Raw genomic sequence first — 12,067 nt, 5'->3', positions numbered from 1 at the left:
AGGCTACCTTTCTTGAGCTCTGCTGTATAAGTGCCAGAGCTACAGAGTCAGTGACCTCTGAGCAAATGAACAGCAGCCCCTCCCCTCAGGAATTAGGCCAGAGAGGAAGTGTCCTGGTAGACGGGAGGGTCTGGGTCTGGGTCAGCCTCTGAGGGCTGGATTCTGGCTGTCAACTCTCCACACATCAGTCCATCCACCCCCACCTCCATAGTCCAAAGGTCCATGTGGTGAGCAGGTTGAGCTGTGCTAGGCACTACAAAGGGAGCCTGTGGCGGGACATCTGGTGGGTGGGCAGCATGGGCTTTGAGGAACTGCTGGATGAGGTGGGTGGCTTTGGACCCTTCCAACTGAGGAATCTGGCACTAATGGCCCTGCCCCGAGTGATACTACCCCTGCATTTTCTCCTGCCTATCTTCCTGGCTGCTGTGCCTGCCCACTACTGTGCCCTGCCTGGCACCCCTGACAACTTCAGTCACCAGGAGGCATGGCTGGAGACCCACCTGCCCCGGGAGCCCGATGGCAGGTTTAGCTCCTGCCTCCGCTTTGCTCACCCCCAGACTCTCCCCAATACCACACTGGAGAGAGAGGCACCGAGTCCTGGGGAGCTGGAAGGAGAACCCTCAACCGTGCCCTGCTCTCAGGGCTGGGAATACGACCGCTCAGAATTCTCGTCCACCATTGCAACTGAGGTATCCAAACTTGGAGGGCAAGGGACATGAGTGAGATGAATTGCCATTTCCTTGGGTAGTAGCTGTGTGGGCATAAATTACATTCCTTTACCTCTTATCATCTCAGTTTACCCATCTGTAGATAGGATCCATGGACTGCAGTAAGAGGCCCATCCTTAGGAGCTGCTGTTATCTTTCATGTTAATGAACACAAGAAGTTGGGGCAGAGACCTGAGAAGGGATGCAGTGAGGTGAAGAAACTGCAGAGGCCTTGCTTCTGATTCCCTCCCTCCCTATTTTCTGACTAGGTCTGAGGTTTACATAATCCATCTGGAGGAGGAGGGTGAATGGAAGCAGAGTTTCCCTAGGGGGACTGGGGACTCGGGACTCTTGTGTTATAGTCAGGGCCCTCCATGAGAAGACCCTGAGGCTACAGGAGGAGTGAATTGTTGGAGGGGGGTATTTTCTGGCATAGAGGTATCTATCAGAAGTCCCCAGAGTCTGGAGAGGGTCTTAGACCCATGTGAGACCCTTGTCTGCCTGTTTTGCAGTGGGATCTAGTATGTGAACGGAAAGGCCTGAACAGAGTTGCATCCACATTGTTCTTCATTGGTGTGCTGATGGGGGCTGTGGTCTTTGGATACCTGTCTGACAGGTGGAGTGCGGTGTGGGGTGAATGAAGGAGAAGGCTGGGGGGAACCCTCTTCCACTAGCTGGGGGTATGGGCCTAGTCTACCTATGTCTTGGAAGCTTCACAGGTGGCTGACCCTGTACAACCCCTTTACAGGTTTGGACGGCGCCGTCTACTGCTGGTGGCCTATGTGAGTACCCTAGTGCTGGGCCTGACATCTGCAGCCTCAGTCAACTATGTCATGTTTGCCATCACCCGCACCCTCACTGGCTCAACCCTGGCTGGTTTCACCATTATTGTGTTGCCACTTGGTAAAGCAGTCAAGGGAAAGGCAGGCCCTAGAGGGCTGGAGGGAAGTTGTCAGTGAGTAAGACCAGGGGGCCGCTTGCTTATTGTCTTCCTGTCTCTGGTCTGGCCTTGGGCCTAGAGCTGGAGTGGCTGGATGTGGAACACCGTGAAGTGGCCGGCATCCTGAGCTCCACCTTCTGGACAGGAGGCGTGTTGCTGCTGGCTTTGGCTGGGTACCTGATAAGGGACTGGAGATGGCTCCTGATGGCTGTTACTTTGCCTTGTGTCATAGGCATCCTCAGCATCCGGTAAGGAATAGAGGCAGTTGGAGAGCGGAAGATAGAGGAAGTCAAAGTCAGAAATTAATCAGAGACTAAGATTTGAAGACAGAGAGACAGAAGGATGAAGGGAAAAGAAAACCAGTAAGTGACCAAGAGACAATAAAAGACACTGAAAGAAAGACAGAAAAAGAGACCAAGAGAAAGAAGATGGCACAGGACAGTGAAAAACAGAACAGGGCAGAGAGAAACATAGATTTAGAGACAAGAGAACCAATCAGTGATTGACAGAACCCAGAACTGAAAGACAGATTCAAAGCAACAGATGGTAGACACAGTGAGAGAAAACAAGAGTAAGGAGAGACAGTGACAAAGACAGAGTCAAGCAGAAGTTGAGGCTGACCCTTAAAGGAGTGGGAATGGGGCTGGGCATCATGGGAGAGCTCAGACTGGAGGGGAGGGTGGGTATTTCATTCATGTCAGTATATCTTTCTCCTTTATCCTATGCTTTCCTGCCACCTGTGGGACAAGTGGGTGGCTAGTGCTGAGAGCTAAGGTCTTGAAGGTGAGACCATTTCAGTTGAGTAAGGAAGAGACCCAGGCTGGGGGAGCTCCAGGCCTAGGTAAATAGCATGAGGTGACTTTTATTCTGGGCCTCATCAATTGTGGAGGGCTTGAAAAGCAGATGACATTCCAGACAGAGGGGACTATGTGAACATCCTAGAGGTTGACAGCTCTAAAATTCCCAAAAGGGAGATGTGGCTCACAGTACCAACTTTCTGGCTAAAGAGCCTCCTGCCTGTCCCCTAGGTGGGTGCCTGAATCTGCACGCTGGCTTCTGACTCAGGGCCGAGTGGAGGAGGCCCAAAGGTATTTGCTCCACTGTGCCAGGCTCAATGGGCAGCCTGTGGGTGAGGACAGCCTGAGCCAGGAGGTGAGAGTGAAGTTAGTGTGTGTGAGCATGCACACTTATGAGAGGGGCTGTGTGAAGTGTCCCTCCCTGGGGGCCCACCATATGTGATAGGAAAAGCCCTTTCCAAACTCTTTAGGCTGTCCTACCTGACTCAGATGGGTCACATCTTTCACTTAGGGTTCCCCCTTCTCAGCTCCCATGTGCACCTCCACCCCCACCACTGAGAGGGGAGAAACAAAGACAGAGAGAGAGAGAGAGAGAGAGAGAGAGAGCGAGAGAGCGCAAGAGCACAAAGTAGCACATACCCACCATGCCCAGTTGAGACCAACTCTATCACAACCTCACGTCTTCTCTCATCAGGCCCTGAACAAAGTGTCCACGGGGGAACAGGTGATCCCAAGACCCTCCTACCTAGACCTATTCCGAACGCCACAGATCAGGCACATCTCATTGTGCTGCATGGTGATGTGGTAAGGGGGCTGACTTGGGGCTGGTGGAGGCGGGGCTAGTGGAGGGAGGGGCAGACTCCAGGCCTGTGCTGAGTGTGAGAAGAGTGACAGATGAGGGTGTAACTGCGGAGGGCCGAGGGTCAGTCAAGCTGGGGCAGGTCAAAAGATGAAGTTGGCAGCGGTCACGTGGATCTGAATTCAGGTTCTAGCTCCTGTGTGACCTCGGACAGCTCCCTTTTGTAAAACCGGCCGCTGTTAGTTGCCATGCCTCAGGGTTGCTGTGAAGATTAGAGTGAAGGCTTTTCGGTCACTGGCACATGCTGCACCCTCCGGTGTTGGGGGATTATGGGTGGTGGGGAAGGTCCCAGGCACCGGCGATCATCCTTCTAAAAGATCAAGTCTTCCTGAGATGAGGACAAAGGTGGAACAAGGGCCCTTGGAAGCACTGTAACTCCTTTCAGGTTTTCAGTAAACTTCTCCTATTATGGCTTGAGCCTGGACTTGTCGGGGCTGAGGCTGAACGTGTACCAGACGCAGCTGTTGTTCGGGGCGGTGGAGCTGCCCTCCAAGCTGATGGTCTATCTTCTGGTGCGCCGTGCGGGGCGCCGGCTCACGCAGGCCGGAGCACTGCTGGGCACGGCCTTGACCTTCGGCATCAGATTGCTGGTGTCCTCGGGTAAGCCTGTCCGGCAGACATTGCCTGCCTGCGCTCCCGCCTCCCAGACACGAAGCCCCGCCCTCCCCCGGAGCTCCAACTCTTCGCCAGTTAGGCTCTGCCCCGTGGGCTTCCCATTCCCGGGGAGTTTTTGGCATTCCAACCTCTCACTGCCCGAACCCCCCTTTTCCTTCAGAGACAAGTTCCTGGAGCACGGCCCTGGCGGTGATAGGGAAAGGTTTCAGTGAAGCCGCCTTCACAACTGCCTATCTGTTCACTTCAGAATTGTACCCTACAGTGCTCAGGTGAGGGGAGCCCGGAAGCAGGGTTCCCAGGCAGCAGATCTGGGGGCAGGACTTGTTAGTCACGCGCCTTAACTTGCACTCTTCTGCACACTGTCCACCCCCCTCTGGATTCTTTACACCACACCTAGAATGTAGGGCTGGTCAGGGCTTTGTTTACCCAAATCTAGGAAGAGGTGGGGCATTTTCTAACTGTGACCCTGAGCCAAGTCAACTTCTTGGTGCCTCAGAAGAAATCCATCACAAAGAAACCCCATCTACCGTCTCATCTCATTCATAGCTGGTGAGGCAGAACTGTCCTTGGGGATTCTCTTTACAGAATTATAGGGCCCCTTTCAGCTAGCTATTGGCAGATGGGGAAATGAGCCTTACAAGCATCTGGCTTAGACTTCAGTCGGTTCTAACATCACCACAGCGACTGTGCAAGCTGCTGACCTGACCTTCCTCTTTCTTCCACACTAGTCTATCCCATTCTGATAACTTTTCTTTTAGTGGTACCTGATTGGTACCGTGTATAAATGGGGGCCCCATCGTCTGGTGGGTGCTGGTCTGGGCTCCTGGCCCCCGGGGTGGGTGGGAGCTCCTAGCTTTCTTAGCTGTCTAGAAAGGTAGCAGGGCTTGCTAACTCAGGAGGGGAGCCTTGTGAGGCATGGCTTCCCAGCAGGTGTGAGAACAACCTGCCTCCCTCATCCTCTCTCTGATCAGGCCAACAGGTATAGGGCTGACTGCACTGGTGGGCCGACTGGGGGGCTCTTTGGCCCCACTGGCAGCTTTGCTGGATGGAGTATGGCTGTCATTGCCCAAGCTTGCTTATGGGGGCATTGCCCTGCTGGCTACCTGCACTACCTTCCTGCTGCCAGAGACGAGGCAAGCACAGCTGCCAGAGACCATCCAGGATGTGGAGAGAAAGAGGTGTGTATGTAGGACTGTGTATGTATGAGTATATGCAAATGGATGAAGGTGCTCAGGATTCAGAGGGGAAATACATTTGCACAGGTATACTTGGTGCATGTATAAGTGTGTGCACATGTGTTTTAGGGTGCATGCCCTATGCACTTTATGTGCATAAAAGTGTTGAGTCTATACATGTGTGCACACTACAAGCATGTGTGAGAATCTCTTGTGGGAGTACATGTGTTTGTATTCCAGGAGATGGAGAGAGCCCTGGGCCAGTCTGATGGGACAGGCTGGAGTGATAGGCTCCAGAACTAAGCCCCATCACTATTCCTGACTCCTTCCTCCCCAGTGTCCAACCCGGTCTTCAGGAGGAAGAGATGCAGGTCCAGAACTGAGTGGAATTGGGGCAAGCCCTCCAGAGAAGGTCTACAGTCAGGGGCTGAGAAAACAGAAGGGCAGGCTCTTGTGACCAGAGCTGGGGGCATCAAACACTAGGGATGAAGTTGCCACTGATCCCCTCTGCCTGTGCTCATCCAGTCTTGACTATTCAGCCTCTAGCAACAGGACAACTTTCCAGAATGCAGTGGATTGTTGGAGATTCTAGGCACCCATCTAATGGCTGGGGGAATTCTGTAAATAAAGGTACCTCTTGAGTTGGGGCAGCAGTGAGGAGCTTTGGGAAGACCCCTGATGGAAAGCCTCTAAGTTGGTCCTGGGCTCTGATCAGGTTTGCCACTGATTTTCTATATGACCAGGGGCATGTAGCTTTCCTTCTCGGGGCCTCAATCTTATCATTTCCCAAATGGATAATGAAACCTCTTAACAGACTTTACAAGATCTGCTGTCATGCTCAAATTGAAATGAGGTGCTTTTTCTAGAGATGGTGCTAAAGAAGAGACGGCCCTGTGATACCTTTCGGTGTCAGTGGGGCTGGTGGACATGTTATCCCATTCCAGGCACTCTCCACTAAATCTATTGTCTAGGCTTCATGCCCAAAGAAGGGTTGAAGGCATAGGAGCCAACATTTTATTGGAGAAGCCACAGAGGCATAGACTCAATAAACAAAAGTTTGAAGATGACCTCGAAGTTCCAGAATTTATTGGGGAAAGGGATAGGAAAGCCAGGAGACCACCATTCAAAGTGGGGTGGCCTGTGTTCCCTAACCAGATAAGAAAGGAAAAGGGGAAAATTTGCAGAGAAGGTATAGATTATCTGGCCTACCATGGAGCCTAGGCCCAGGCCCTCAGGATCTCGCCTTCCCCCAGCCACACAGGACTGGAGAAAATCTGTAGCTCCCATTGGACCATGGAGGGGATGGTGGGAAGCCTGAGTTAGGGTGACCTCTCTTGTGAGCGCCTCATTTGGGTTTTATCTCCACTGGGTCATAGATGTAGCAGCCCACATCGCCAATGTTCACACCTGAGGGAGAGAGCCCTATCACCAACGGCCTTGGGTATGGGGGGTGTTGGGTTCAGGGCTTTAGGGAATTGGGAGGGGTCTGGAGTGTGTTTGACCATAGGGGACATTGTCCACACATCCCCACAGACCATGTACATGCTGTACTTTAGGCCTGCTATCTGGGGTGGGGCTGCCCACCTTTGGGACCAAACAGGTAGCCGTAGCAGGGGATGTGGCAGTATGGGACGCCATCATGCTAGAACACAGAGAGAAGGATTACCCTCTCAGCCTGGCTCTCTTCAAGCTCCAGCCTCCTTCCTCCCAAAACCACCCATTCCTGTCCTACTCACCTCAGCATGACTCCCAGCAGTCAGGGTCTTCCGGCAACGCTGGCACCTTAAACAGGGTCGGTGCCAGTTTCTGCCCAAAGACATCACCTTCTCAGCTGGTAGTGGGGAGAAGAGGTAGTTCTTCCATTCTAGGGGAAGGGCAGGGAGACCCATCTGCCTTGGACCACCTCCCTGCCCCCTTGCTGCCCAACCTAGTGTTTTCCTCCCCCAACTTTCCATTGTCACTTACCAAAATAGACTGGCTCCCCACAGCCGGGGCACTGTGAGGTCTCCCCAGTGAATGTCTTCATGTGGGGTGGGCCTTTAATGGGAAGAGGCCCTAGCTAGGGCTGTAGTTTGGGCCAGACCCTAAGCAGGGCCCACCAGAACCTGCCTGCACATGCCATTGTCCTTTTCTAAAACCCATACTCACCCCAGAGCCCCCACCCAGGCACTGTGAGTCTTCCTTCCTTGAACCGACCTACATTCTGCCCCATCTCTAACTGCATTAGGGAACACCTGCTGTTTTTTTTTTTTTTTTTTTGCACTGGGAATTGAATCCAGAGGTACTTTAGTATATTCCTAGGCTTTTTTAAAATTTTTGAGACAGGGTCTCACTAAGTGGCCTTGAACTTGCAATCCTTCTGCCTCAGCTTCCCAAGTTGCTGGGACTACTACTATGTCACTGTGTTCATTATTCCTTGTCATTTGTGCAAGGGCTCAGGTGCCCACCAGCCCAACCTTGTCAGCAACTCAATCCTCAGGAAACCTGAGCTGATACAGGAATTGGCTAGGGCAGGAGTGTCAGGTGTTGGGGAGCATGGTGTCATTGCTGCATGCAATGGAGTGGGAGGAAGGAACAGGGGCCAGAGGAGAGAAGTTGAAGTATCTGAGGAAATAACTCTATCCTCATGACCCTCAACTTGTAGGTCTTTTCTTCCATGGTCCTGGCCTAGGAAAGAGGCCTGAGTTCCAGGCCATCTTTGGCTCTCTCAACAGCTATGAGACTACACAAGGTCCTTTGTCCTCTCTATCCCTTAGTTGCTTCACATGTAAAGTGCTAACACTATCTGCCCGATTTACTTCTTAAGCTCAGAAGCTGACATGAGGGAATATCAAAAAAGGGGCATGGGCAGAGATTTTTTTCCAAGGACAGAGTTGTAGGAATGTAAAGCAGAGGGCTGGGTAGAAGACTGCCCCTGAAACTCAACTTTTACTGCATCCTGAGGTTCAGGACGAAGAGCAGGAATAGCTGAAGCCCAGCCTCACTTACTTTTTTTGCCATGGAGGAGGCCAGTCCTTGGCCTGGGGGGGCTGAAGCTGCTGGGGGTGAGGGAAGTGATGTTGGCAGGGGAGGGAGTGGGAGGATTGTAGAGATAGGAGCCCACACCACCAATGTTCACCCCTGCAGAGAGGAGGAATAGGAAAGATCAGGGCTTGGTTCCCAGCCACAAGGAATTCCCCGGCCCCTTTTAGGATCTTTCTTACCTCTGGGTCCAAAGAGAGCTCCATAGCATGGTTTATGGCAGTATGGTCTCCCGTTGTGCTGGGCACAGAGGGAAGGAGTCACTCAGGGTCAAGGGGGTCGTGCCCCACAGGCCTGCTGCAAGATAAGCTGCCAGGTGTGTTTGTCCACTGGCCGGATCTGGTGGATCTTGGAGGGGTGAGTACTGGGCTGGCAGGCCAGAATTACCATTGTGGTCCAGGGGGAGGCAAAAGCAGGCAATAACCCACCCCCTCAAAGCCACGGAGTCATGGCACAATTGAGGCTCCCCAAATCCTGGCTGGTATGAGATACCCCGGATGAGTAGCCCTGAGGTTGCCTGTTGAAGTAGACTTTGGCAGGGTAACAGGCTGAAAGTGGGGGCTGGGGTGGGATTAAGTGGGTTGGTGGGTGAAAGAACTGTGTGCCCTGGCCCTGGCCTCACCTCTGCATGGCCACCAGGAGACAGAACAGTGTGGCAGCGCTCACATTTCAGGCAGAAGCGGTGCCAATTCTTGCCCAGGGAGCTCACTTTTTCAGCTGTGGGGGACAAGGTGGAACTAACTGCAAAGAGCCAGGCCAAGCACCAGACGCCACCAAACCCCAACCCCAGCCTGCCCTGCTCCTTAGAGACTATGGAGTGTCTCTGGGAGTCCAGCTCCACCCTGCCCCAGCATCATGCATCCCACACAGCTCTCAGAGGGGAGGAGAGGGAAGGGGATCACACACAACAGGTTTAAGGGTATCTGGAACCATACCATGACCAGCCCTCACATCTCCAGGGAACCCAGTGGCTCACATTCACCCCATCCTTTCCCCTCCTCAGCCCAAGCCTCACCAGGCTTACCAAAGTAAACAGGTTGCTGGCAACGTGGGCAGGTCCAGCTCATGGCTCAGCTTGCTTGGGGAAGCAGACTTCTCACACTAGACACCACTGCAGGGCTCTGTTCTACTGGCTCCACCCACTGCTCAGCTTTGAACCCACTGAGCTGTCTAGGTGTTCATTTGACACCAGAAATTTAGAACCATTCCACTTGGGGGATGTAGGCAATTTCTCAGTCACTTCAAAGAGCATTAAAACCTCCAACCTATGAACCCTAGTGGGCACCAGACTGGGAGGGCAGGGGGTCAATGAAGATGCCTAGATGAATGGCTCTAGTTTTCCAGGTCAGTAAGGAGAGGACAAATGTTTACAGTGCAGATGGCATGAAAACATCTCAAAGTGAAAGGTAGGCATTCTTTGAAGTGATGTAATTACCCTTTGGTAGTCTAGCAAGTGGTTTGTTTATTTTGCTTCACTTTTTGCGGTACTGGGGATGAACCCAGGGTTTGGCACGTGCTAGGCAGGCTCTCTACCACTGATCTACATCCCCAGCCCTAGCAAGTAGAGCAATAGAATCCAGAATCTGAAGACTATCTGTGCTACTTAACCTACGGCTTCAGGCAAATTACTTACCCTCCCTCTGCCTCCATTTTCTTATCTGTACAATGAGTATTATGAAACAGTTTCTACCTCATAGGACTGTTATGAGAATTAGATGAGTTAATATTTGTGGAATGCCCAAACAGCTTCTGGCACTTAAATATTATGAAAGCAATAGCTATTACTATGATGAATTCCTTAATGAACTCAAGACTTTTAGTCTGGAAGCCTCAAAACATAGTTTGTATATAATCAATGGCTTGTTCATAAAATTATAATGCTTATTAAATTTAAAAGTATAAGGAGGGAGTTGTGACTCAGTGGTAGAGCACTTGCCTAGCATTGCGTGAGGCACTGGGTTCAATCTACAGCTTAAAAAACTGTAGTTCAGTGGTAGTGTCCCTGGATTCAATCCTCAGTACAAAAAAAATTCATATTTATACACATACATATATATATATATATATACATATATGTATGTACATATGTGTGTGTGTGTGTGTGTGTGTGTGTATATCTGTATATCTGTATAACACAAATGTTAACAAGGACATGGAAAATTGGATCCCTCATACATTGCTGGTGACAATGTAAAATGGTTCAACCACTTTAGAAAACAGTCTGGCAGTTACTCAAAAAGTCAAACATAGGGTTTGCCATATCACTTTGTACTTCTATTCTTAGGTTTATATCCAAGAGAAATGAAAACATGTCTACACAAAAACTCCTATATGAATGTCCATTGCAGCACTATTCAGTGACAAAAAGGTAGAAATAACCCAAAACCCATCAACTGATAAATGGATAAACAAAATGTGGTATATCTGTATGACAGAACATTATTCTGCCACAAAAAAAGGAATGAAGTACTAATACATTCTACATAAAATCATTAAGTGAAAGAAGCTAGATGCAAAATAACATATACTGTATGATTTCATTTATATGTCACTTTACCAATTCCTGCCTAAACACAGCTCCCCCTCATCTATTAAATATCAGGCTATAAGCCTCAAGCACTTTCTCCTACAGCATCATCCTTTACTAGAGGGTAGAGGGACCAGTCCATGACAGCTGTTTTCCTGCCTGAGTGCTGAACCAAATGAGGAAAAAAAGGCAAAAGGAAACTCATGTATATCTTTAGATTTGATAATAGCTATGTTATAGCTTAATGGAGGGTCAAATGGGTCTGCCAACTTCCTGCTCACCTCTAGGATGTGTCTGCCTCCATAATCTTTGAGCTCCATGAAAGTAAGGACCAGGGTTGCCTGGCCAACCACTATGCATGTTTCCAGAGTCTACCTCAGTTTCTAGCACATAATGCTCAATAAGCATTTGCTGGCGAATGAATGTTATATGTAAGTCCCCTTCAGGTGTTAGTAGATGAGTGCTAGTAAGAGAGATGTGAGATTAAGAGGGCATTGGTAGGATTTGAAAGTTGGAATAACAAAAGTCCTGAAATGAGGGACTCTTAGCTGCCTATGAGTAAGGTCTTAGAGGAGTCTCTTTCTTCTTCTTGTTCTTTTCTTTCTTTCTTTTCTTTTTTTTTTTTTTTTTTTTTGGTACTGGGGATTGAACCTAGGAGTAGCCACTAAGCTATTTCCCCAGCCCTTTCTATTTTTTTCCTTTTGCCCAGGCTGACCTTGAACTTGCAATCTTCCTGCCTCAGCCTCTGGAGTCGCTGGGATTACAGGCGTGTGTCACCACACCCAACCACAGTTGTTATGTTTCTTTCTTAACATACATGAAGATCAACATGTATAATGGAAAATGAGGAACATGATTTAAATTCACCCTGTTATATATACTAGGTAACTAATAAGGTTTTTCTTTTAAAAAAAGAACTGAAAATTTTCTTTCGAAGCTAACCAGTCCCTCTATTTATAGTCATTCACAAGACCTTACTAATTAAGCTTAATTAGCATGTAGCACAATTTATGCCTATCATTAAATATGTGACAAATGAGAAAATGTGAGAAAGTGTTACGTAAACTATAAACCTTTTTTTTGTGTCAGGTTAACTTTGCAGTGAGTTTGTTTTACAATTACAAACGCCCCCCCCCCAATTTTATGTCTTTGTAGACTTGCTATAATTCATAGTGGCATACTTGTGACTTTTAAGGCACTATCAAGAACTTTGTTCCTAAATGAATTTTGAAAGAAAAATCACTAAGTTCTGGTAAGTTTATGAAAAAAATCAGTCTTAATTATTTATACTTTCAGGTTTTTAAAAACCTTTGTTACTCATAACCCTTGTGCTTTCTCACTGCATGCCCCCTCCAACTAGAAAACTTTGCATTCTGTAGTTCATATTACTTAAATTTTAAAAAGGGCTGGGGTTGTGGCTGGGTTC

The 12,067-nt window shown here is 49.4% G+C and overlaps 2 protein-coding genes across 2 annotated transcripts; one reads left to right on the top strand and one right to left on the bottom strand.

Annotated features, from left to right (window-relative positions):
• Nucleotides 1-296: 296 nt before the first annotated feature.
• Slc22a7 (solute carrier family 22 member 7) lies at nucleotides 297-5,124 on the top strand. Its single transcript, XM_076859507.1, has 9 exons — nucleotides 297-689; nucleotides 1,220-1,323; nucleotides 1,456-1,610; nucleotides 1,727-1,895; nucleotides 2,676-2,799; nucleotides 3,139-3,248; nucleotides 3,689-3,903; nucleotides 4,079-4,187; nucleotides 4,890-5,124. The coding sequence occupies exons 1-9, from the start codon at nucleotides 297-299 to the stop codon at nucleotides 5,122-5,124; spliced, it is 1,614 nt and encodes a 537-aa protein (XP_076715622.1).
• A 1,314-nt stretch (nucleotides 5,125-6,438) lies between these two features.
• Crip3 (cysteine rich protein 3) lies at nucleotides 6,439-9,181 on the bottom strand. Its single transcript, XM_076860146.1, has 8 exons — nucleotides 9,139-9,181; nucleotides 8,737-8,831; nucleotides 8,297-8,354; nucleotides 8,082-8,213; nucleotides 7,059-7,130; nucleotides 6,830-6,924; nucleotides 6,678-6,735; nucleotides 6,439-6,500 (listed from the first exon to the last, which is right to left on the bottom strand). Exons 1-8 carry the CDS (start codon nucleotides 9,179-9,181, stop codon nucleotides 6,439-6,441), a joined length of 615 nt encoding a protein of 204 aa, XP_076716261.1.
• Nucleotides 9,182-12,067: the final 2,886 nt, after the last annotated feature.

This window comes from Callospermophilus lateralis, chromosome 6, assembly GCF_048772815.1.
Source record: "Callospermophilus lateralis isolate mCalLat2 chromosome 6, mCalLat2.hap1, whole genome shotgun sequence".
NCBI lineage: Eukaryota > Metazoa > Chordata > Mammalia > Rodentia > Sciuridae > Callospermophilus > Callospermophilus lateralis.
This window is presented reverse-complemented; position numbering and strand designations above follow the sequence as displayed.